Raw genomic sequence first — 26300 nt, forward strand, 5'->3', positions numbered from 1 at the left:
TGGCTTCTCATCAAAGTAGCACATGCCATAGACATTTGAAAGTGTTGTATAGGAAACTATAATCTAGAATTAATAGCTTTTTAAAAATGTGATTTGAGTAAAAACAAGGCAAAGACATTTTAAGACACAAAATGAATATGATTTGCTTCTTATTGACTCATACTGAAAAATTATAGAAAGGTTTACTTCAACATAAAAGAAAATCATTAGAAATGTATGACAAAAATTAATAAATTTTAACAAAAATTAAAGATAATTTTTTATTTTAAATATAATAATTGTCTTTCAAAGGCAGAACAAATATTCTCATTAATTTCATGTTAGCTCTTTTTTCAAAAGATAAAAGTTTTCAAAAGTTAAAAGCTCAAACTTTTTTTCTTGTTCAGAAAAAAGGATCATCTATTCAATATTTTAGACAGTAAAACACATCTTAAGTTTCTAATTGAGAAAAAAAAAAGAAAATGTATGGAAAATGCATCTGTCCAACTGTATGTGTGAAAGGAAAGAAAACAATCAAAAGTACACAATGGCCAAAGATCAACAATACACACATGACAAAACTTATTGTAGAAGTATGTTGAAATATATCTTCAGTCTTAATAAATGGTCTTAATAAATGTGGAAAAAAAGGTTATATTCACCTATAAAGGACAGCTTTTCATGGTCTAAAATTTTCATAAGCTGCTTATATAGTAAACATCTAAACTAAATTGCATGGAAGGATTAAAAGTGAATGGAAATTACACATGAACCAAAACAAACTCCAATAAAGAAATTTATGTGCTCAATCTAAAATAAATATGCCAAAGGAAAAGACCAAAGCATTTCCTTACAGAATGTCAAGAATTATTATCAAGCTCTAATGATTACAATCTGTGATATCTGTCAAGGTAGAGATAAGTTAATGGAATAAAATAGAGAATTTAAAAACATAACCACAGATACAGAGAATCCCAACATTTAGCCAAGATAGAACTTGAAATCCGGTATGTACTTCCCGGGTTGACCAGTGTTAGGACTCAGCCCTTTGGCAGTAGGGGGCTGAGAGTTTGGTCACAGGTCAGGCAGCTAAGATCCTGCATGTCACATGGTGCAACCAAAAGGAAAAAAAAAAAAAGAAAAGAAAATCCAATACATTTTCTTAAAAACTGTAGTCAAATAAAATAAAAATGGACTAAAAATAAAATGCAAGTAAAATATAATAAAATCTTTTAAGCATTCAATAGCCTAAACTAAGAACAGATCAAATAAAAATTAACATAAAAAAGCTAAAATGAAAATATTTTTTGTGCAGGGGAGGTGTTCTTTAAAACCTTACAGCTTTATCACAAATTATTAAACAATTCAATGAATCAAATAAAAATTGTATACATTATAATTTAAAAAGTGAAAATAGAATGTAATTAAAAATGTATTTTCAAAAAAGAAGTTCAGAAGCCAAATTTGAGGGCAGACTGGGTCCCCTGTGTTAGCATCCTTGCATGCTTTATAGGCAGCTCTATGGGGTCGCACAGAGTCGGACACGGCAGAAGCAACTTAGCAGCAGCAGCTGCCTTGTAAAGGCTTCTCTGGTGGCCCAGCAACAAATAATCTGTCTGCAATGCAGGAAATGCAAGACAGAAGTTCAATCCTTGGGTCAGGAATATTCCTTGGAGAAGGAAATGGCAACCCACTCCAGTATTCTTCCCAGGAAAATCCCATGGGCAGAGGAGCTGGCGGGCTATAGCCCATAAGATCACAAAGAGTTGGACACAACTAAGCGTGCATGCACCACCCTCTAAGGTTGGACTCACCTAATTTTGTGTTTGCTGTACTGCGCTTAGTTGCTCAGTCCTGTCCGACTCTTTGAGATTCCATCCATGAACTGTAGCTCACCAGGCTCTTCTGTCCATGGGAATTCTCCAGGCAAGAATACTGGAGTGGGTTGCCATGCCCTCCTCCAGGGGATCTTCCCAACCCAGGGATCTAACCCAGGTCTCCCACACTGCAGGCAGATTCTTAACCCTCTGACACCAGGGGCCTGAGAGTACTGGAGTGGGTAGCCTATCCCTTCTCCAGGGGATCTTCCCCACCCTGGAATCAAATGGAAGTCTCCTGCATTGCAGGCAGATTCTTTACCAGCTGAGCTACCAGGGAAACCCAATTTGGTGTTTACTGTAGGACAGTCAGTGGGTTGAGTTGAGCTTGTAGCTTGCTTTTTCAAGAAAAGAAATGAAATAAAAGAAGCATTCAAGTGAGCTTGAGGGAAGTTTGGATAAATATTCCACTTTCACTCTGTATTTCCTTGGCTCTCTGAGTGTTCAAAGATCCATTTTGCAATAGATTCCCTTACTTAAAAACTTGAGAGGCCTTTCTCTCAGCAGCCAGCTGCAAGGAATCATTATGGTCATTTCTGGTTCTAATTCCAGGAGAATAGAGGAAGAGAAATACATTTTACTAGATCTTGAGTCAACCAGTTTTGTTGCAAGTTTTATATCCTTTAGTCAGAAAAGAAGAGAAATTGGAGAAATGAAATCCCTTAAAAAAAGAGGGAGAGAGATTGGTTGTCAGGGTAACTGCAGATTTTGCAGAATTACAAGGGTCCTGAAGCAGGCCATCTGTGGGTTGGATGATGCTACTAAATTTTTGTTAGCTGACTTCAGACTAAGGCAGTATCTTGATGGAGTTGCAAGTTAGCTCCAATTCCATGTAGTTCAATTTCATATATATAGTATTTGTTTCTAAATCTAATTAGAATGACTCATTTCCAAAGACCACAGATGTGAGAGTCTCAGAAAATTTACCAGTACCTGTGTCTTGCCTTTATTTTCCTCTACGAACGAGCATTTGCTTTTCGATTATATATGCTAGTAAATCGCTGTGAATATGTTGACTGGACTCACATATCTGTTCTACCGAAATTAGCATATTTTGTGTTGATCACTATCAAAAATGCAAAAGCACATAGTGTACTTGTGCCTGGACTAAATATCCAAAGAGTACTTTTTATTTTTAAATTATAACTGACTTTCTTTTTCATCATTTTCCAGTTTTCTTTCTTTTCCACTCTGATAAACTATGTTTTTAAAAAATTCAAACTACTTGAAGACATAGAGAACAGACTTGTGGTTGCCAAGGGGCAGGGGTTAGTGGAAGGATGGATTGGAACTTCGAGATTAGCAGTTGTAAACTATTACATATAGGATGAATAAGCAGCAAGATCCTACTGCATAGCATAGGGAATCATTTTCAGTGTTCTGTGATAAACCATAATGAAAGGAATATTAAAAATTAATGTATGCAGATGTAAAACATCCAAGCTTTTATCGATAGTTTATTTGTGAATTTTGAAAAATACTGATATAAAATAAAATGCAAGCTCTCTTGTGTAGCTTGCTGAAAACCAGCTTACCAGCTTGACTTTTTTGCTGCAATTTTGCTAATAACTTTTGTTTTGATAACTGGTTATCATTGGCCACATAACTAGCTACTACAGTTCCTGTTAACTCCTGTAAGGAGTTTCTTGGAAAGTTTCCACTCCCCTTGTCTACTTTGATTCAGATCACTAGGAATGTGCTCATCCTCAACTGACTAAACTGAAGTTGGTCTGTATGTCAGCTTTACTCTGTTTTTCATATCTCCCGTGAAAACATAGATGTTTTGACTTGAGTAATTGTGACAAGCCTCCCGCTGGATCTAGAAGTAATTCAAGTCTTTCCTTTTGGGGCGGCATGAGGTCATCCTGGTAAATGTCTCCCAGTGACTTTTACTACTGACTCTGGGCTCCATCCTTGGACTCTCCCCACAGTTTTCTGCATATGAACTAGAATACCTCTGAGATTCAGCTGACCTGAATGAATGAGTTTTCCCCATAGTATTTCAGCTTTAAATACGGAGGAAATTAAGTTGTTCCCTATGCAGCACTTCATTGCTAACCTGTGACAGCTTTTTTTTTTTTCCTTATACACTAAATGTAGTCCCAGATTTAAAGAATGTAGGCTTCTAGAAAGTTTGGTACAAAATAGTTTGAATTTAGAATGTCTGACATTGACAAAATTGCAAGGATTTTTTTTTAATAGCAAATAAAATCTTAACATAGTACCTTTGGGATTTTAGGCACAGTCAATCCTAAGAGCTGTATTCTTCCTTAATTTACATTTTAAGTGCTCATCAAAGTAGAAGGCAATGAATTCAGAAGACAGAGTTTATAATGATGTTCTCTTCTCTTGAACCAGGACATATTTTCAAGGTCATATAATATATTATTATTTTAAAAAATTAAAACCATTTTTACATATTAGTCAAACTTATTTCAGCTGATATACAAATAAAGAGAATAGGTCTTTCACACCAAACATATATGCAGTTGCTAATCTTTAGGTAATATTTTGCAAAGTTCAAGGTTTTATCTATTGTATTTAGGACAAAAAAAGAGAAAAACCAAGATCATTGTGTTTGATTTGTTTTTGCTTGCTCCCATCCAGTTGGTACTTAGTTTGAAAAGAATGAAAGTGTATTTTTTGATAACTTTTAGTGTATATGTCTATGACATATAAATGCTGTTCCTTAATATTCTAAATATATTATTTAAAATAATGGACAGGTTCACATTGCTATACTTAAAATAGATAACCAACATGGACTTATTGTATAGCACAATCTGCTAAATGTTGTGTGGCAATGTGGATGGGAGGGGAGCAGGAGGATGGATACATGTGTATGTATGACTGAATTCCTTTGCTCTCCACTTGAAATTATCACAGTGTTTGTAATCAGCCATACTCCAATATAAAATAAAAAGTCAAAGGAAAAATGAACTTTATTATTCTGATTATTGTTTTCATTTTGGAACTTCACATAAAGCTGGCCTATCAGCTTTAAGAGATCAGGTGAATGAAGAAAAAGAGATGGGGAAAGAGACTACAAAATCAAGGTTAGAAAGGTGAAATGAAATCATGTGAATGTTGTGTGATGAAAGTGGAAAAGTCAATAAAGAGCTCACTTCTGGAGGCAGTTTCAGTGGACTAGTGGGGAAACACCTTTGGTTGAGAACTGTAAAGAAGTGTTAAGAAAATAGTTTATAAACACAGCTAAAAGTAGAGTCCAGCTCTTTTGACTTTTCAGTTCAGTTCAGTTGCTCAGTCATGTCTGACTCTTTGCAACTTCATGTACTACAGCACACTAGGCTTCCCTGTCCATCACCAGCTCCTGGAGCCTACCCAAACTCACGTCCATTGGGTCAGTGATGCCATCCAACCATTTTATCCTCTGTCATCCCCTTCTCCTCCCACCTTCAATCTTTCCCAGCACTGGGGTCTTTTCCAACGAGTCAGTTCTTCAAATCAGCTGCCAAAGTATTGGAGTTTCAGCTTCAACATCAGTCCTTCCAGTGAATACTCAGGACTGATTTCCTTTAGGATGGACTGATTGGATCTCTTTGCAGTCCAAGGGACTCTCAAGAGTTTTCTCCAACACCACAGTTCAAAAGTATCAATTCTTCGGTGCTCAACTTTTTGACATTTAGCCTCCTGTTATTTCCACTACATAGCATGCTACTGCTCAGCATTGAAAGGACATTTATAAAGTTTGTAGAAATAAATATCCTCAGTTTATTACCCATGAGAAGACAAAAATGCCTGTTTGATGTCAGACTTCTGGGAAAATACTAAATCTTAGCAATTTAACATGTGTAATAAACTGTATACAAAATAGAGATATTTTGTATGCAATTAATTTTTTGCATACATACAATATCATTTGCAATGATATTGCATTGGCTTCTTATTTTGAACTAGTTATACAAAAGGCAGGTGAGATAGAGTAGAGAAAAGCTAAGAGCAACAGATGAGTTGGGTCACATTGCCTTGGCTGTATTAGGACAGGACTGTGACCCGTCATGTTTTGCCACGTAATGGACCATAGCTCTCAGCAAGTTGAACTGATGGTCTATGATATGCACATACTAACATATATAATCCAGGATATTATGAGCATCGTGAAGAATAATCTGACACCACATGATTTAATAACTGAACAAAAGAAGCAAATAAAGATTTTTTAAAAGTATTGTCTACTGAAGTCATTATAAGAATAGACACAGTGAGTAAATTTGGCTTCAGGCTACACGTGATACACCTTTTGACTATTGAATCATTAATGTATTATAAAGTCCGAAGACTTTTTTTGGGAGATTGAAAATGTGTCACTGAAGGTCGTATTGTTTATTTCAGCCTAAATTTGAGGTGCTGGTGCAGACAATTGAAAGTCCAGCCTATTGTAAGGTTGTACAATTTGAAACATTTCCTGGGTTAAGTCAGCTAGACTCAAAGTTCATTCTTTAAAAATATATGTGTCCTGTATTATACATACCATCTATGTATAATGTAAACATCTACATGGTTATATAACTATATATATGTTATATATATTTATAGTTTACACACACACATATGCACATATATGTGTGTGTGTGTGTGTGTGTGTGTGTATGCATGTGTGCTAAATCACTTGTGTCCGACTCTGTGTGACCCCATGGACTGCAGCGCACTAGGCTCCTCTGTCCATGGGATTCTCCAGGCAAGAATCCTGGAGTGGGTTGCTGTGCCCTCCTTCAGGGGGTCGCCAGGGGATCTTCCCGACCTGGGGATCAAACCTGTGTCTCTTAAATCTAACCTGCATTGGCAGGCAGGTTCTTTACTATTAGCGACACCTGGGAAGCCTATATCTGAGGCCACCTGGTGACCTAGGCAATGTATGATGCCTACTTTAGTTGGCATGTTAGCTGCTTTTAAAAGTTGGAGTATAAGCAGGATGTTAGTCATGGGATAGCCTTTAGTAGATAGGAGCCCTTATTCCCTCCAAATGGCAGCATGTGAATGTATGATGTGGAACACATATTTAGGTCAGTGTATATATTTGCTCTCTTGTTAGCTGCGAGGGTAAGGGCTCTAGTTAGTGCAATGAATTCTGCTTCTTAGGAAGAGGTTCTTGATTAGCAAATATATATATACATAAATCTGCTGTGTAATTTCAGTTTATATGAGGACAATTATAAACATCTCTCTATATATTTTAACTGTAACTGCATATAACCATCTTTCCAATGAAGATCATTGTATAGAACAAATGTACAACCAAAAAGTTTTCCTAAAATTCTGCTTAAGCAACTGGATTCTGTAGAGATGGCGACTCATGTCTTGTAAGTTGACTTTTAGAAGGTCTGGCCAATAGCAAATATCAGAATGCTGGGGCTCACATAAATGCAATTTCTAAACAAATTCTCATTTGTTTCCTTCCTTCCATAATGAATGAATTCTAATCAGGTGTGTTGTAGTATTAAAAAACATACCTGTGTACTTGGAATCAGCTGTATTCCAAGTCCACTTCTTTCCTTATAGGCAAACCTTATTCTCACTGGGTCTCTGTTCCTCACAAATAAAGAGTTTACACTAGGTTTCTAATAAGTTTTTCATTTCTGTTATCTGTAATATGTTGTACTTGAATATTTTATTTAAAAGATTGTTTAATGCACTAGGATAGTTAATATAGCTTCAGTATAAATAACTGTGTAAAGCAAAGATGGTTTTGAAAAACAATATTTATGACCTAGCATGCTTTTCATAATGTGGGACTTTCATTTGCTTGAAGATGAGTAATAGACAGTTTTTAATTCAATGGAATTTAGTGTGAATACTTTCTCCTAGTGCAAGTTTAAATTATTATACATTTTATACTGTGATTTTAAAATGGCAAAGAATATATTTTATCTATATTTAGCTTCTTTCAGCAAACTACAAAAGTTTTTGAAAGGTATAATTGATTAGAAACTGGACAATTTTCTTCATCTGAATTAATGACTCAGATGTCATTACAATACAAATTCTACCTTCTTTGAAAGAGTGAAATTAATTTAATGATCATAATTCTCATTATTTAATATGTAATTCTATTCTTATCCCAGATGTTTAGAAAAATGTATTGCACTTGTTAGAATCTTTCAGCATAAAGCATTGCATTTAAAATTTTTAGACGCTTTCACAATATGATTAAGGATTAAGAATACAGAAAGTTCCATGTTTGCTAGTATTTCCATATAGATTTGAATCACACTTACCCACGTAGTCTGGACACAGAAGTCACATATCTACTACTCTCAAATTGTAGCTGCATCTGCTTAAGTCTTCATTTACATTGATCCAAAGCAAATGGAAGTGGAAGATCTCTCTTAACACGACCTCTCTCCACAATTATTCATATGCAGTATGAATAGTCATTTTTTTCCCTCTATGGTTACTTCTTGTAGAGGTTATCTTGTTATATCTGCAATATTATGTCTGTCTTTGTTTTAATTGGAATTCAGTTGCATTACAATGTTGTGCTATTTTCTGTTGTACAGCAAAATGAATCAGCCACATGTATGTATATACCCCCTCTTTGTCATCACAAAGCTCTGAGTAGAGTTCCTTGTAATCTGCAGTAGGTTCTCATTGGTTATCTGTTTTATACATGGTGGTGTGTATATGTCAATCCTAATCTCTCAATTCACCCCACTCCCTTCCCCCTTGGTATCCATAATTTTGCTCTCTACCTCTGTGTCTCTATTTCATCTCTGCAATTAGGTTCACCTATACCATTTTTCTAGATTCCTCATATATGCATTAATGATTTATATAGTAGAACTGATGGTCAAATTTGATGAGTAATTTTTAAACACTAACGTGAGAAATTTCTTTCTATTTCTATATTCATTCAATATAAGCAATGATAACTATCAGAATATATTTTTGGATAGTTGTAAATATATAATAGGTACCATCCCAATGTGTCTAGCTGGAAGTACATGATTTGATTTTCTTTTGCTGCTTTCCTCTGTGTTTATTTAATTCTTAGCTATTTTCTAGTTGGTTTTGTTTGTGTTCAAATGATGCTTATTAGAATGAGTATTTGAACACTGTACATTAATTGGGATCATTGCTCTGATAGAATTCATGGATGGGTGGGGAGAGTCCACTGTCCATATAAAAATGAATTCTTTGGATAACGTTTCCTCCTAAGAGAAATATCAAATTGAAACTCAACCTCAGAATTCATAGTTGTGGGTATCATGGTAAAGTGGATCAAGAAATGAAAACAGTTGCTGCAACAGACAAGCCTGAGAGATGTATACATGAGGTGTAAGAGAATCTGGCTGGTGTTTCCAATTCCAATTAAGTCATAAAATGAAAAGATTGTCTGTTATTGAGAAGTGAGGCTTTTTCAGAGGAACTTCCCATTGAAAGCTAAATTCAAAGGTTTTAATAAAGGGGAAATAGAAAAGTTTTTTTATGCTAAGCTAAATGCAACTCAATCTAGATTTCATAATTTATTTTAGTAACTAGTGTTGACCACATGAAGAATATTAAGACTCATTTATTTATATCCACTATTTCAAATTAATTGTTAGTAGATATTATTTAATTGATTAATTAATAAAAATAATTTGTTGAGTTTGTGATGTGTGCTGTGTACTGCTCTGATTCACGTAAATGATTATTGAAACCCTGTACTTATGTAGCTGGCAATCTGGTTGTATACAGAGAACACACAAGCAAACCAGTGAAACTACAGGCTGTCAGATAATAAGGGCTGTGAGTTCTAGTCATTCCATTCCAATGGAAATTGCTATCTATCATTTTTCTAAAATTGCCATTTCACTTTTTTCAATTTTTCCACCTCATCACAGCATTTAACCCCTCTATTTCAACTAAATCTGCCTGAAGACTTAGTCTTTGAATTTTTTGTCCTCTCTAATCTCTTCTCATCTCATACCTAAGGCAGAAGACGTACAAATGTTCACAATCCCAAACAGTTATCTCTAGCCTCTACCTCTTTGCTGAGTTCCAGATTCAATATCCCAATATCTATTTAATATCTCTAATAAGACTGCAAAAGGCACTTCAAGAAAATAAATCATATTTTTTTCCCTCTCAAACCTATTCTTCCCTATATCCTCTCCTGATTAATAAATCAACTCAGTAGGAATAGTTTGGTATAGGTGCTAGATTTTATATGCTCATAAATTTCCTCTTACATATGGAGTACAAGTTAGACACTTGTTTTTTTTTGCTCAGGTTTTCCAGGACTACAAGGTAGTCTAGAAGCTGTTTTCTCCATCTCACTGAATTATAAAATGTCAAAATGCACAGATACTTGTGTCCAGGTAGTGTTCACCTCCCTGACACTGAATAAAGACAGGTCTGGGGAAGTTAAGAAACGTGTTAAATTGTGACCAGTCAGTTCAATGTACTTCCTTCTATATCTGTACAAGGATGTTTATTGTTGTTGTACAGTCATTCAGTTGTGTCCAACCCTTTGTGACCCCAAGGACTGCAGCACACCAGGCTTCCCCGTCCTTCACTATCACCCATAGTTTATGCGTGTCCGTTGTCAGTGATGCCTTCCAACCATCTCATCCTCTATCGCCTCCTCCTGCCATCAATCTTTCCCAGCATCAAGGTCTTTTCCAATTAGCTGGCTCTTCTCATCAAGTGGCCCAAGTACTGGAGCCTCAGCTTCAGCATCAGTTCTTCCAGTGAGTATTTAGGACTAAGTTCCTTTAGGATTGACTGGTTTGATCTCCTTGCTGTCCAAGGGACTCTCAAGAGTTTTCTCCAGCATCACAACTTGAAAGCATCAGTTTTTCTGCACTCAGCCTTCTTTACAGTGCAATTTTCACATTCATACACGACTACTGGAAAAATCATATGTTTGACTAGCTGGACTTTTATCAGCAAAGTGACATCTTTGCCTTTTTAATATGCTGTCTAGGTTTGTCATAGCTTTACTTCCAAGGAGCAGTCATCTTAATTTCATGGCTGCAGTCACCCACTGCAGTGATTTTGGAGCCCAGGAATACAAAATCTGCCATTGTTTCCTTTTTTCTACCATCTATGTGCCATGAAGTGATGGGACTGGATGCCATGATCTTAATTTTTTTTTAATTTTTATTTTTTTTAAACCAAAAACATTTTGTGTTGGGGTACAGCCGCTTAACAATGTGATAGTTTCAGGTGAATAGCAAAAGGACTCAGCCATACATACACATGTATCCATTCTTTACCAAACTCCCTCCCATACAGGTTGGTACATAATATTGAACAGAGTTCCACGTGCTATACTATAGGTTTTTGCTGGTTATCCATTTTATACATAGCAGTGTGTACAGGACCATCCCAAAGTCTTTAAATATCCCTTCCCCTCACTGGCAACCATGAGCTCTTTTTCTAAGTATGTGTCTCTCTTTCTGTTTTGTAAGTTAGTTCATTTGTATCTTTTCTTTTTAGATTCCACATGTAAGAGATGGCCATGATCTTAGTTTTTTGAACATTGAGTTTTAAGCCAGCTTTTTCACTCTTCTTTTTTACCCTCATCAAGAGGCTCTTTAGTTCCTCTTTGCTTTCTACCATTAGAATACCATCTTCATATCTGAGGTTATTGATAATTCTCCCAAAATTTTGATTCCAGATTGCAATTCATCCAGCCAGCATTTTGCATGATGAACTCTGAATATAAGTTAAACAGGGTGACAGTATATAGCCTTGTATTCCTTTCCCAGTTAAGAACAAGTCTGTTGTCCCAAGTCCAGTTCTAACTGTTGCTTCTTGACCTGCATATAAGTTTCTCAGGAGGTAGGTAAGGTAGACTGGTATTTCCATTTCTCTAGGAATTTTCCACAGTTTGTTGTTATCCACACAGTCAAAGGCTTTAGTGTAGTCAATAAAGCAGAAGTAGATTTTTGTTCTGGAATTCCCTTGCTTTCTCTATGATCAAATCAATTTAGTTCAGTTCAGTTCAGTTGCTCAGTTGTGTCTGACTCTTTGTGACCCAATGGACTGCAGCACACCAGGCTTCCCTGTCCATCACCAGCTTCTGGAGCTTACTCAAACTCGTCCATTGAGCTGGTGATGCCGTCCAACCATCTCATCCTCTGTCATCCCCTTCTTCTCCTGCCTTCAATCTTTCCCAACATCAGGGTCTTTTCCAATAAGTCAGTTCTTCAAATCAGGTGGCCAAAGTATTGGAGTTTCAGCTTCATCAACAGTCCTTCCAATGAGTATCAGGACTGATTTCCTTTAGGATGGACTGATTGGATCTCCTTGCAGTCCAAGGGGCTCTCAAGAGTCTTCTCCAACTCCACAATTCAAAAGCATCAATTCTTCAGCGCTCAGCTTTCTTTCTTTATAGTCCCACTCTTATATCCATACTGGAAAAACCATAGCTTTGACTAGATGGACTTTTGTTGGCAAAATGATGTCTCTGCTTTTTAATATGCCGTCTAGGTTGGTCATAGCTTTTTTTCCAGTGAGCAAGCGTCTTTTAATTTCTTTGCTTCAGTCACCACCTGCGATGATTTTGGAGTCCCCCAAAATAAAGTTTCTCACTGTTTCCATAATTTCCCCATCTATATGCCACGAAGTGATAGAACCGATGCCATGATCTTAGTTTTCTGAATGTTGAGTTTTAAGCCATATTTTTCACTCTCCTCTTTCACTTTCATCAAGAGGCTCTTTAGTTCTTCTTCACTTTCTGCCATAAGGGTGGTGTCACCTGCATATCTGAGGTTATTGATATTTCTTCCGGCAGTCTTGATTCCGATGGATGTCAGCAATTTTATCTCAGTCTCCTCTGCATTTTGTAAATCCAACTTGTAATTCCAGAGCTGAGGGAAACAGACTCTTGGAAGGCACAAACAAAATCTTGCACACACGAGGATCCAGGGAAAGGGAGCAGTGAGCCCATAAGAGACTGAGTCAAACTTACCTCTGAGTGCTTGAAAATCTCTTGTGGAAAGGTGGGTCAACAGCGACATGCTACAGGGGCAGGAGCACTGATAGCAGCAGTCTGGGGAGGTGCATGTTGGCATATGTCTTTTTGTAGTTCACCTTTAGCCCTACCATAGAGCCTGTAGACTCCAGAACTGGGCTGTCTCAGGCCAAAAAACTAAATGGGAGGGAGCATAACCCTACCCATTAACATAAATGGTGGATTAAGTATTTGTTGAATATGCCCCTGTGCACCAGAGAAAAACCGTTTTCCCTATTGCCAGTCCCTCCCATCAGAAAGCTTATGTAAGCCTCTTATTTTCATCCATCAGAAGGCAGACAGAAGAAATAAGAATTACAGTCCCACAGCCTCCAGAATGAAAACTACAGTCACAGAAAGCTAATCAAAATGATCACATGGATCACGGCCTTGTGTAACTCAGTGATGTTATGAGCCATGTGATGTAGGGCCAACCAAGAAAGACAGGTCATCCTGAAGAGTTCTGACAACAAAACGTGGTTCACTTGAGAAGGGAATGGCAAACCACTTCAGTATTCTTGCCTTGAGAATCCCATGATACGATCTTCCAGGGTCATATCTTATGTAAAGGCAAAAAGATATGATCCTGGCAGATTACCCTCCCCGCCCACCCCAGGTGGGTACATGTCCAATGTGATACTGGGGAAGAGCAGAGAAATACCTCCAGAAAGAATGAAGAGGCTGGACCAAAGCATAAATAATGCTCAGTTGTGGATGTGACTGGTGGTGAAAGTAAAGTCTGATGCTGTAAATAACAAGGATGATCACCTTTCTTAAATCAATAACCACAGTAAAAAGTTATGTAAGGCATACACTTAAAGATTGCGGCAGAGAGCAGTCAAATTTATGTGTGACTGGCAGGGATGTTTTCATAAAGGAGGTAGCCTGGAGCTATCTCTTGAAAAACCTTTTGTAGCTTTCTAAGATGGAATGAGATGCAGTGAGGGTACTCCAGGTAAAACTCAGGATACTTGACTGCTCTAAAACACTTGCTAATCATGGGGATTTGCTTCACTCTGACATAGTTTTCATTCATAGGCATGCTAGCAAAGTTGTCTTCTCTATCTCAAATGCTGCATTTTGTTCCTAAGGCAATACTTTATCACTTTTATCTTCCAAATGATTAGACGTTAGATTATAATGTGTGAGCAAATCAGATTCCCTCAGTTTAAATCTACTGAATGATGTAAATCCTATTCTTTAAATCCTACTGCCATAACCAGCATGGCCTGTTATGTCATGTGGTGAAAAAAATTTGTGTTATTCAGAGAAAAATATTACTTTTTGAAGAAGAGAAAGAAACCTCTGTCCATCCCCCTTGTCTTTTTCAAGTACAACTTTGTTAGCTATGATATTATGCAGATACCTTTTGGTGCACATGCATTTTCTCTAACTTAATAGTGAGATTGTTTTCTGATACTTCCATATCAATGCTGAGGTTACAAGGAAAAGTCATAAGATCATTATCACACCATCTGCTCCAGCTGGTTTGTTTTCAACACATGCTTTTCTGTGCTCTTACTGAGCTGTCAACAAACTGCCAATTAATTATGAAAACCTAACAGATTGTCAGAGGTTAGGATACTGAGAAAGTGAGATCATGAGTCAGTATATCATGGAATCAATTATTCTTGATTTACGATTTCAAGAACACCTTCTGTAGACAAGTGAACTTTTAGAAATATAATAATGACATCTTTGGATCCTGTAGGCGAAGAGAGGTAAGAAGCTGATAATTATTTTCTAAGCATCCAATGAGAAGAGCCATCTTTATGTTTAGGTTGCCATTTGATAATATACAATTGAATTCAGGTATTTTTTTTAGTGATATTTCAATGGAGGAGAATATCATGTGGTGTCATTCACAGAAGAGAAGCCCAGACACTAGTTTTTGTCCTTCGTTTAACATTTAGCTGCTGACCTTAAATACCTATCTGGAATAAAAATCAGTTATTCCCCCAAAAAGTTATCTGAATTTTAATACCAGTTCTGTTTTACTCTATCTGTGCATGAGTGCTCAGTTGCTCAGTCATGTCTGATTCTTTGCAACCCCATGGCAAGAATACTGGAGTGGGTTGCCATTTCATCCTCCAGGGGACCTTCCTGACCCAGGGATCGAACCCACATCTCCTGTATCTCCTGCATTGGCAGGAGGATTCTTTACCACTGAGCCACCTGGGAAACCTATTCTATCTGTAATACCAAGTAAATCACTGCAGTTGTATGATAGCTTTTACTGAAACAAAGCATTTTTATTTTTGTATAACATTATTTTTAAGAAATTTTAGACTTGAAAATCATAAAACTTGCAATGGAAAAAATAATCATGGTTAAGAGTATCAAGGAAGTAGATTTAAATAGTATAAATAGGTTGCATGTACTATACTGAAGATTTACATGCTGACATTTTTCTCAAGTTTTAGCAAAATTTCTTAAAGTAGATATTTCTATCCTGTTGCCTGATGGCTGAAAATATGCTTAGCAGATTGTTGATCTAATTATCAATGTGTATAAGTTTACTCACCCAAGATTGATGAGATACTTATTCACCCATTAAAATTAATTAATTGTTCATTGGTTTTATATTTTAGAGTAGATGAACTATTTTCCATGTGCGTGTGTGTGCACAAAAAGTAGAGAAAGAGAGGAAGGTTAGGGTTAAGAGGAAAAAGGCAGAGAAAGACAAACCCTTACGTGAGCACTTTTAGGAAATGTATGACCTCACCTTCACATAGCATTGACTAGTACAGGATTGTTGCCATGCCCCTTTCCTCCCTCTCCTGGTTCACAACAGAAATAACATAGTATTCAGAGCTCGGGAAAAATACTCCTTCACCCTTTTCCCAAACTGTTTGCTTTATTCTCAATCTCTGTCTTGAATTTAAAATATTCTGTCCAGTTGTCTTATAAACAAATATTTACCTCTGGGAGAAGGATTAGACTATACATCAAAATGACAGCAAAACGATGGATTGCAAATGAAAATATTTAGTTTCCCAGGTTAGCTTTCAGATGTTTCATAGAAGTAGTGGAAATAGGAATTGCATTCAGAATTGTCAGAATGCAGGAAAACATGCTCTTTCTTGTTTCCCTCACATGCAAGATGACATTCGTTTATGCGTTCATTTATTGCATGTCCAGCAGGTACCAGACAACTTGGAAGGCCCAGGCGATGTAATGCTGGAGAAAAAGCAAACCAACAAATTCCAGCAGTCATGATGTTTAAAGGAGACAGATAAATATTCTAGTGAGGAAAACCAACGTTTTGAAGTAATCAAATTAATTATGTATAATTACAAGGAGAAGCTCTGAAACAAAGAAAAACTGATCTATCAACAGAGTAAACGAGAAACATAACAGTTTTGGCATTATGGGGAAGGATTCCAAGGGATATTTTTGACGTGAGATGATCTTTGGGTGATAAATGAGAAAAATGCATTTCATTTGGAGGAAATAGTGTGCAAAATCCTTATAGTAGGAATGTTCAAAATTCAAACAACTACACAAAATTAGTCTGGCTAGGGGACAATTATTTAAAGAGAAAGACATGCAGAGCCAAGATGCTGTGGAAACTTGTATGAACCAGTGATTTAGTTTTTATCTCAAGAATAAATGAATAGTGTATATCTGAAAGTTACTAGCAAATGCACTAACATCATGATGTTTGGATTGACCATGATTGCTCAGGTTGTTGTGTGGAGAAGAGATTGAAAGTGCATTAGTGTGAAAGGTAAGGAAGGACAGAGTTGGGGCATTTGAAGGGGAAAGTGGTTGTCTCAGGGTTGTTACAATAGATTTGAAAAGAAACTGATGTTTTAGAGGTATACATGAAGCTAGAACTAATGGAACTTAGGGATGAGTTTAATATGAAGAATAAGGGAGACAAAGATATCAAAAATGTCTCTTTTGTTTTTGACTTGAGTAAAAGGATGAATGAAAAAGTCTCTAAAAGCATGACTTTATGTTAGCATATGTATACTATGAGGAGTTACTTTTGAAACATGTAAGCAGAAGCTGTGAAGGGGGTTAATCATAAAAACCTGAAGATTGAATGAGAAGCATTGCATATTAATACAACCATAGGCTACTTGAATGTTTGGCTGAGTGAATGGGGTAGGATACATGGCTAATGGGATTAAATAATGTTTAATGGAAAGAAAAAGGTGTAGGATGAACTTGTAAAAGGACTAAGAAGGTGTTTTTACAAATTCTACAGAAATAGAAGAGACGGATATTGTAGACTTCAAGGTGACCATTTCTTGTGAAAAAAAAAAGAGAAAGAAATGGTATGTTGATAGAGTGATGAAAACAGAATCATGATTGGTCAGAAAATGGATAGATTGAGACACATAGTTCTTTCTAAAAATTCAGAGAGTAGAGGAGAGAAATTATCTTAAAAATTCATGATTTGAGCATATTGAAAGATGGAAGAAAATCATTGAGAGACAGAGTTTGAATACACTTAATAACAGAATTAATAAATTGACTAAATTTCTCAAGAACTCAGATGGCCAGATTGGATTAGACAGGAGGACAAAAAGCTCCTCAAAATGAGTCAGGAGTGTAGCTCAGTCGGTAAAGAATCTGCCTGCAACGCAGGAGACCCAGGTTTGATTCCTGGGCCGGGAAGATCCCCTGGAGAAGGAAATGGCAACCCATTCCAGTATTCTTGACTGGAGAATCCCATGGACAGAGGAGCCTGGTGGGCTACAGTCCATGCAGTTGCAAAGACTCGGACACAACTGAGCAACTTCACTTCACTACGGTCACAATAAGGACTAAGAAGCGTTCTCAAAGTGGTAAAGAGGAATATAGTGGAGTTCAACACATAGATTTGTTTGTTTGGAAGAGGTTTTAGGGAATTTATATGGTTATAGATTCATTCATTTTTACAATTTCTCTGGTATATTCAAAAACACAGAGTTGTGGAAAGAATCATATGACTTTTAGTTTAAAGCACTTAAAAAAAGCAGCTTTAAAAAAAAGGAAATGTCCTTTTGAGTGCTACTGAAAAAATATACTCATAAGTCAGTATAACCCAATGGCATAATTTCTGTTGTAACCTCAGTTTATTAAGAATTTATCATAGTACAGGGGTCCTCAATCCCTAGGCGTTAGACTGGCACCGGTGCACAGCTTCTTAGGCATGGGCCACATGGCAGGACGTAAGCAGTTGGTGAGCAAGCAAAGCTTCATCTGCTGCTCCCATTGCTCCCCATTGCTTGTATTATTACCTGGACCACCCCGCTGCACCCCCATGGAAATTCTATTCCAGGAAACTGGTCCCTGGTGCCAGAAAGGTTGGGAATTGTCGCCATAGAAGACTATCTCATCAACGTTTCACTGATATTTACCAGTAAATTATAATAGCTATAGTTTTATTAAGCATTTTTCATCAGATATACTCAAAAGAGGACTTTGAGATTTTATACATGTGTCCTGTATGGATAATTAGAAAATTAATCATGGTTTAATGTTTTCTCTCTTTTGAAAAAAATTTCTTTCAGCTTGTGTTTATTTTACCTCAATATTTTTATTGGCCCCTATTCAATGTTACATAAAGCTGTATATGTGAAAAAAAAACAGTATTTCTTATATCAAGAAGATTATAATCTTTATTCGAAGATGCTTACCTATTATGGATTCAGTTGGCAACTGCTGCTGAGTTTTGATTAATTTTATGGAGAATTCTATTTGTTACTGAATATTTTTTATATATTTCTTCAATTTAGAATGTGTTTTCTGATTATTTGCAATGTTAATTTTCACAGGTGAAAAGCAATAAGGATGTTTAAGTGCTGGTCAGCTGTTTTGATTATTGGATTCATTTTTCTGGAGTCTGAAGGAAGGCCAACCAAAGAAGCAGGATATGGCCTTAAATCCTACCAACCTCTAATAAGATTGCGACACAAGGTACCTTATCATTCTGGGCTTGCTCATAATGAACTAAACTGCTGGTTCTCTGGTTTACTACTAACTTATTGCAGAATATACTTAAAGAGTATAATTTATATTTATTTTAAAAAGCCTTTAGAAACAATTTGGGGGATTACTTTTGACAAAGTATAGAGATGGACTATTTAAAAAAAATCATTAAAACTTCACATGAAGAAACAAGATAGGACTTATAAAAGTATGTCAAGACCTAATCACCCAGATAACTTCTATTATTTCCATATTAATTTTAAGTTTATAACTTCAAACTAAACCAAAAGTGTTATGTTCTTGAATTTGCCATTAAGATAAACAAAAAAGGATGCCTATACCATCTAGGGATATATAGTTTGGCAAAGTTTTTGTTCTTTTAAAAATCATTAGACATTTTAATTTCACAAAAATCATAATAATTTCAGGTTGTCTAATAGGAAATCTTTTATTGATGTTAAATATTTTCAAGAATTAAATAAATTGACATTAGGATTTTTATAAATTCCATAGATTATATACTTACAATAAATTAAGCTAGTGCTTTTAGTAACACATCATGATACTGCAAGTAAAATAGTTAAACAACATTTTATTCAATCAAATAAAAGTTTATAATACATTTTGGTTTTCCTAGAGAGTGGAAAAAAGACAAAAATGCTGAATTTGAAAAGAACATATACATTTTAAGATTTTTATGCTACTTGTCTTTTAAAAATCACTTGAAATAAACAAACATAACTATTGACTTTCTCCTTTACAGTCACTACAATGTGATAGTAGCATTTACACTGCATATATTTTTGCTGAAATTCTTTCATAATAGTATAGTATTTTGACAAAATCGCTAACCTTTTCTGGGATTTTTAAGTGCCAGACATTAAGCTAAGCTGTTAAATTTACTGTTTTATTTAATTTTCAAACCAAACTTATGAAAGTGTATCTATTTTCATCCTATAGATGATAAATAAGAAAATTCTTAGCATGTTAAGGAATTTTTTGAACACATGCATTTATTAAATATTTCAATAAACTAAGGTATAGCATGCAGAATAGATATGACAGGTATAAAAGAGAAAATAAGTAGAATAGAAACTATACTTCAAAGTAAAAAAATATTATAGAAGTTTAATTACATTTAAAAGTAAATAAGCTATTAAAATGTTCATTCTAGATAAATGCAATTGGAGAATTGGCCTTATCTCACTATCTTTCTATTATCATTTATTTCCCCTACTTCATGGACTAACAATAAGTTTGTCCCAGCTCCAAACTTAGATATAATAACTCCTTTATAAATGCTCTGAAAACACATTATTAATTCAACATACTGACTCATACTATTACAGACCCAGTGAATATTTATTCCATGCTGTGTGACTGCCCTATGTTATGTGTCTTGAGGTCTAAAACTGTGCCTATCTAATTCTTTTTATTCCTAGTGCCATGAATATAGTAGATACTATGTAATTGAATCGATGGCAGAAAAATAGCAGGTAGAATGCCTGACTAAAAGTTTTGATTGTTCCTCTGTTAAATGTAACATCACAGATTGTAATGTATTATTTATAAATAATTTTGAATTAAATTTGGACATTGCAGATAAATCACTTACCATGCATTGCTGTGTAGTTTAAGAAACCTTTAAAAAATTGAAACAACACAATGAGTTAAACCAGTTTTAGAAACACTAATACTCACCCAAAATGATCAAAGTCACCTCCCAATCCTTTCCTTCTCTGTGAATCCTTACCTCTACATAGTTAGAAATAGTACATGACTGCTGGTATTTAGGAGCAGAGAGGCAGAGAATGTTATGACAATACCTAACTTCCAAATGACTTGAGACAGAGGTGACATTAAGCTATAAAAATAATTCTGTGACTCTGTGTGTGTGTGAAAGTGTGTATCTGACAGGAATTAAGAAGCTCCTTGAGGTGTGTAAGTTCCTGCAAATCCTTGGTAGATACTTTCCACTCATCAACCCCAATCCAGCCACTGGGATGTACTTTTCCTTCTCCAAGACCTTGAAGACTAATTTCATTATAGCATTTATTTATTTTTGAATTAGTCACTATTTGAATCCAAAGAATACCTGATTGTCTTTCTCTCACTTTTTTCCACTCCAGTTAAGCTCACATGCTACTTTATTGGAGAGGTTTTCCCGAACCACAACTGAAAATGGAACAAACATAGACATTCCCTTGATCCCCCTGTTAATGTTCACTCTAGAATACCATTATTTGTCAAAATATGTATTTCACTTATTTATTAGTTTTCTGGATGTTTATTTTCATTATGATGTATGCTACTATTCATCATTGGCTTCCCTGGCGACTCAGCGGTAAACAATCCTCCTGCATTGTAGATATGAGTTTGATCTCTGGGTCTGGTAGATCCCCTGGAGAAGGAAATGGCAACCCACTTCAGTATCTCATGGACAGAGGAGCCTGGCGGGCTACAGTCCATGGGGTCCCAAAATAGTCACAACATAGTGACTAAACACACACACTATTCATCTTGCTATAGCACAGCACCTAGAACAGTAAAAAGAAACAAATATATTTGTAATGAATGATTCCATCACTGATCAGAATAAGGCTTAAATCAAGATAATATATATGTGTATAATTATATCATATTATAATTAATAATACAGTAAAAGTAATTTCCTTTTCTATCATTTTTGTTAGAGTAAAATCAACTGAGCTATACTTAATAAATTTTTTAAAAATACATTATTTAATAGCATTGTATAAATTTATTTCCTCACATTTGTTATTTTTAACTTGCATAATTTTATTTAAATAAAAAAAGACTATAAACATCTATAAATCTGTTAGACTTAGGGAATGCATAAGGAGATTTTCTACTTGGATAGGTCTCATTAGCATAAATATTAGTTGCTAACTACAAAACACTAAAATATATAATAAATACACTAGATTTTGAGTTTTGATTAACCACTTTCCACATATTCCCAAGAGAGGTGTCAGTTCTTTGAGTCTGAACAAATGTATGTATAGAATGGAATTTTCTCAAATATTTGTGTGTCAATTGTATAATGAATCTCCTTTTGGTAGCAAAAACTGAAATGTGCGATTTACTTGTCAGATTACACAGTGAAAGTGAAAGTGAAAAGGTTAGTCACTGAGTCATGTCTGACTCTTTGTGACCCCTCGGAATGTAGCCCGCCAGGCTCCTCTGTCCATGGAATTCTCCAGGAAAGAATATTGGAATGCATTGCCATTCCCTTCTCCAGGGGATCTTCCCACCATTGAATCAACCTGAGTCTCCTGCATTGCAGGCAGATTCTTAACTATCTGAGTAACTAGGGAAGACCATACATAGCGTAGTGTAGTATAGATATAAACATATATGTACATAGTTATATCATTTATAACTCTGTATACACATGTATGTTTGCAAATATATATTCTGTGTCTCAAGATAAAAATGAGTAACATAAATCCATCATGTTAATTATAGAAATCCTAATTATAGTCCATAATATGTATCTAAGGGGGTTAATCCTGTGTTTCATCCAATGTGCTTACCCAAAAAGCATTTATTGAATTTGATGATATGAAATTCATTAGCAATACAAAATTGTAAAACACAATTAAAAAATGCAAATACAAATAGCACTCTTTTATTATTATTTTTAAGTAAATATTGTATACCTATATTTTGCTACATACTTTAGTATACATTAATGGTTGCAATTTAATTCCACAATAATCCTTGGATATAGGGAATATGTTTCCTGCTTATCCAAATGACATTATTAAAACCCGAGAGGAAAAGTAACTTTCTCAAGGGAAAGAGAGAGGATCAGACAGAAAAATGAGATTAGTAAGAAGCCCATAAAAGCATAGGTAGAACACAGATGGAGAAGGATCAGAAAGAATAAAGATGATAATGCTAGTAAAGCAAAGTGACACTGACTTCAAGGAGAAACATCTAATGTCTTTTCATGTTCCTTCTTCCCTTCCATAAGCACAATCCTGGTGTTTCCATGTATGTTTTCTGGGCTAGACTGAAATGAATGTCTTCTCCTAATAAGGTGGCATAAAGTTGAATAAGGCTGAAGTGACTTAGCATACAAATGTTGCTGTAGCTTTAGCTTAGGTCAATCTCCCAATGAAGACTCACTCGGAAGCAATAGTCGCCACCCTAACTGCTGGTCTGTCACTAGGAATTTTGGTTTTGAGCATAGTAGTTATACAGGGGGCTCCCAGGTGGCTCAGAAATAAAGAATTCACCTTCCAGTGAGCAGGAGACACAGGAGAGGAGGGCTCGATCCCTGGGTTGGAAAGATCTCTGAAGTAGGAAATGGTTCATTTCAGTCGTTCAGTTGTGTCTGACTCTTTACAAACCCATGGACTGCAGCACACCAGGCTTCCCTGTCCATCACCTACTCCTGGAGTTTACTCAGACTCATGTGCGTTGAGTTGATGATGCCATCCAACCACCTCATCCCTGCCATCCCCTTCTCCTCCTGCCTTCAATCTTTCCCAGCATCAGGGTGTTTTCAAATGAGTCAGTTCTTCGCGTCAGGTGGCCGAAGAATTGGAGTTTCAGCTTCAGCATCAGTCCTTCCAATGAATATTCAGGGTTAATTTCTTTTATGATGGACTGGTTGTATCTTCTTGCAGTCCAAGGGATTCTCAAGAATCTTCTCCAGTTCCACAATTCAAAAGCATCCATTCTTCAGTGCTCACTTTTCTTTATAGTCCAACTCTCACATCCATTCATGACTACTGGAAAAACCATAACTTTGACTAGGTGGAGTTTTGTTGGCAAAGTAATGCCTCTGCTTTTTAATATGCTGTCTAGGTTGGTCATAACTTTTCTTCCAAGGAGCAAGTGCTTTTTAATTTCATGGCAGCAGTCACCATCTGAAGTGATTTTAGAGCTCAAAAAAATAAAGTCTGTCACTGTTTCCATCATTTCCCCATCTATTTGCCATGAAGTGATGGGACTGGATGCCAAGATCTTAGTTTTCTGAATGTTGAGTTTTAAGCCAGCTTTTTTACTCTCCTCTTTCACTTTCATCAAGAGGCTCTTTAGTTCTTCTTCGCTTTCTGCCATAAGAGTGGTGTCGTCTACATATCTGAGGTTATTGATATTTCTTCTGGCAATCCTGATTCCAGTTTGTGCTTCATCCAGGAAATGGTAACCCATTCCATTTTTCTTGCCTAGAAAAATCACATGGACAAAGGAACCTGATGGGCTACACAGTCCATGGTGTCGCAGAATCAGACATGATTGAGCAGATACTCGCACAGGTCACACACAGTAGCTATTGGTTACTATGAGCATTTGTGAGAAATTCCCTGAATTTGATCCATCTCCAGAATTAATGTATTCAGAGCAGGTAACACAGAACTTAGTATCACAGGGCATTTACTGTATACTAGGTACTCTGTTAGTTTTATTCTGTACATTGGTTTAATTATATGAAGATTCTTGTAAGTGCTTTTATTACTGTGTGATAGAAGAGAAAACCAGGTTTCACAAATGCTTAGTAGTTGTTTAATACAACACACTTAAAATGTTGGGATGCAGGATTGGGATTTAATATAAAGCCTGTGTACTTTAATAATCACTCCACCGTGAGTACTTTTGTGTTAATTTAGCCTGTGTGCCACATATTTCCTATTCTCCCTGCATTCTGATCACATGTTAGTCCCTTTGTGCTTAAAGTGACTATGTGTCTAGTTCTGGCTAGTAAGTTTTAAGAAGTACCATGGAATGCCTCTGGGCTGCACATTTGATCCGAATTGTAAAACCTCCCTGAATTATCTTTTTTCTTCTAACATGTCAAACAGCATCTGCTCAAGGGAGTGCCTGCTTAATCATGCCAAGTGTCTAAATCAACTAGGATGACTAGAACTCCCTGGCAATTAGTGATTATCTTGAAATGAGAAACGAGGGGAAGGTCTTCTGTTTTAAACCACTGAGATTTGGAAGATGTCTGATATTTTGGAATTATCATTCTCTGTCCTAGAGAACTAGAATGTAAATTCTTATCACCTAACCAAAAATTCTGTACACTTTTTCCTATACTACCTTGGTTTCTTTTTTCATTTCTATTCCAAGGCTTTTTGTCTTCTCTTTCATCCAATATTTCTTTCTGTATTCTTCTGGCTCAGAATTTCCTATTAAAAGATGCTTGCTCCTTGGAAGAAAAGCTATGACCAATTTAGACAGCATACTAAAAAGCAGAGACATAACTTTGCCAACAAAGGTCCGTATAGTCAAAGCTATGGTTTTTCCAGTTGTCATGCATGGATGTGAGAGTTGGACTATAAAGAGAGCTGAGCACCGAAGGATTGATGCTTTTGAACTGTGGTGTTGGAGAAGACCTTTGAGAGTCCCTTGAACTGCAAGGAAATACAACCAATCCATCCTCAAGGAGATCATCCTGGATGTTCATTGGAAGGACTGATGCTGAAGCTGAAATGGCAATACTTTGGCCACCTGATTTGAAGAACTGACTCATTTGAAAAGACTTTGATGCTGGGAAAGATATTGAAGGAGAGAGGAGAAGGGGATGATGGAAGATGATGTGGTTGGATGGCATCACTGACTCAATGGACATGAGTTTGAGTAAACTCCAGGAGTTAGTGATGGACAGGGAGGCCTGGCATGCTTCAGTCCATGGGTTCGCAGAGTTGGACATGACTGAGCGACTGAACTGATTATTTCCTATCACAATGAAACCTGTTGTAGTTGTGCATGCATGCTCAATCACTTGGCTGTATCTGACTCTTTTTGACACCATGGACTGTAGCCTGTCTGGCTGCTCTGTCCATCGAATTTTCCAGGCAAGAATACTGGAGTGGATTGCCAGTTCCAACTCTGGGGGATCTTTCTGACCCAGGGATTGAACCCATGCCTCTTGCATCTCCTGCATTGGCAGGTGGATTCTTTACCACTGTGCCACCTGGGAGGTCTGCCCTGTTGTAGTCACAATCATACAATATGAATGTACTATTATTTCAGCATATTGTCCTGTACCCTATCAGTTCACTGTAAAATTCTTTAGATTCGGTGTCTTATCTTACTTCCCTTTTCTTACAGCACTGATCACACTGCTACAGTGTTTGCTGATACTGATTATCAAAGCCAAGCTTGAGGGAAGATTATGAGGACAGTAAGGAGTGCCCTTTGAGTATACCTAGTGGGACCACTGAAAAATCTTAAAATGCTTATAACTTTCTGTGACCAGAGGATGCAATGTTCAGATTTATATACAGAGCAAATCAAAATTGCATCATGATTCCTTTACTTACAAAATCAAAATGTTTGTCTCTGAAACTAGTTACTAGTGCAAATGGGGCAAAGTGTTTGTATAATTTAATAAGTCCAGAGAGCGTTGCTATGCATAGCAGTACAATATAATTCAAAGAAGCCATTTGTAGGAGGTTGTGCTTTACTTTTAGTATTAAAAGAATGATAGATGCGGGTTCGTGAAGAGTGGCAAGAAAGAACTCTAGGGAAGGAGAAAAAAATTAAATAGCACATCAAAACCATGACTGCTGAGAGGA

At 36.2% G+C, this 26300-nt stretch overlaps 1 protein-coding gene across 2 annotated transcripts in view; it reads left to right on the top strand.

The window, feature by feature from the left end:
- FSTL5 (follistatin like 5) overlaps nt 1-26300 on the top strand; it is an 874271-nt gene that overhangs the window by 42241 nt on the left and 805730 nt on the right. For both annotated transcript variants that reach the window (XM_070474907.1, XM_070474908.1), the window contains exon 2: nt 18591-18732. In XM_070474907.1, coding sequence (XP_070331008.1) covers nt 18607-18732 — 126 coding nt within the window. In that variant the 5' untranslated portion in view covers nt 18591-18606. The remainder of the gene's footprint in view (nt 1-18590; nt 18733-26300) is intronic.

This window comes from Odocoileus virginianus, chromosome 12 (genome assembly GCF_023699985.2).
Source record: "Odocoileus virginianus isolate 20LAN1187 ecotype Illinois chromosome 12, Ovbor_1.2, whole genome shotgun sequence".
Taxonomy (NCBI): domain Eukaryota; kingdom Metazoa; phylum Chordata; class Mammalia; order Artiodactyla; family Cervidae; genus Odocoileus; species Odocoileus virginianus.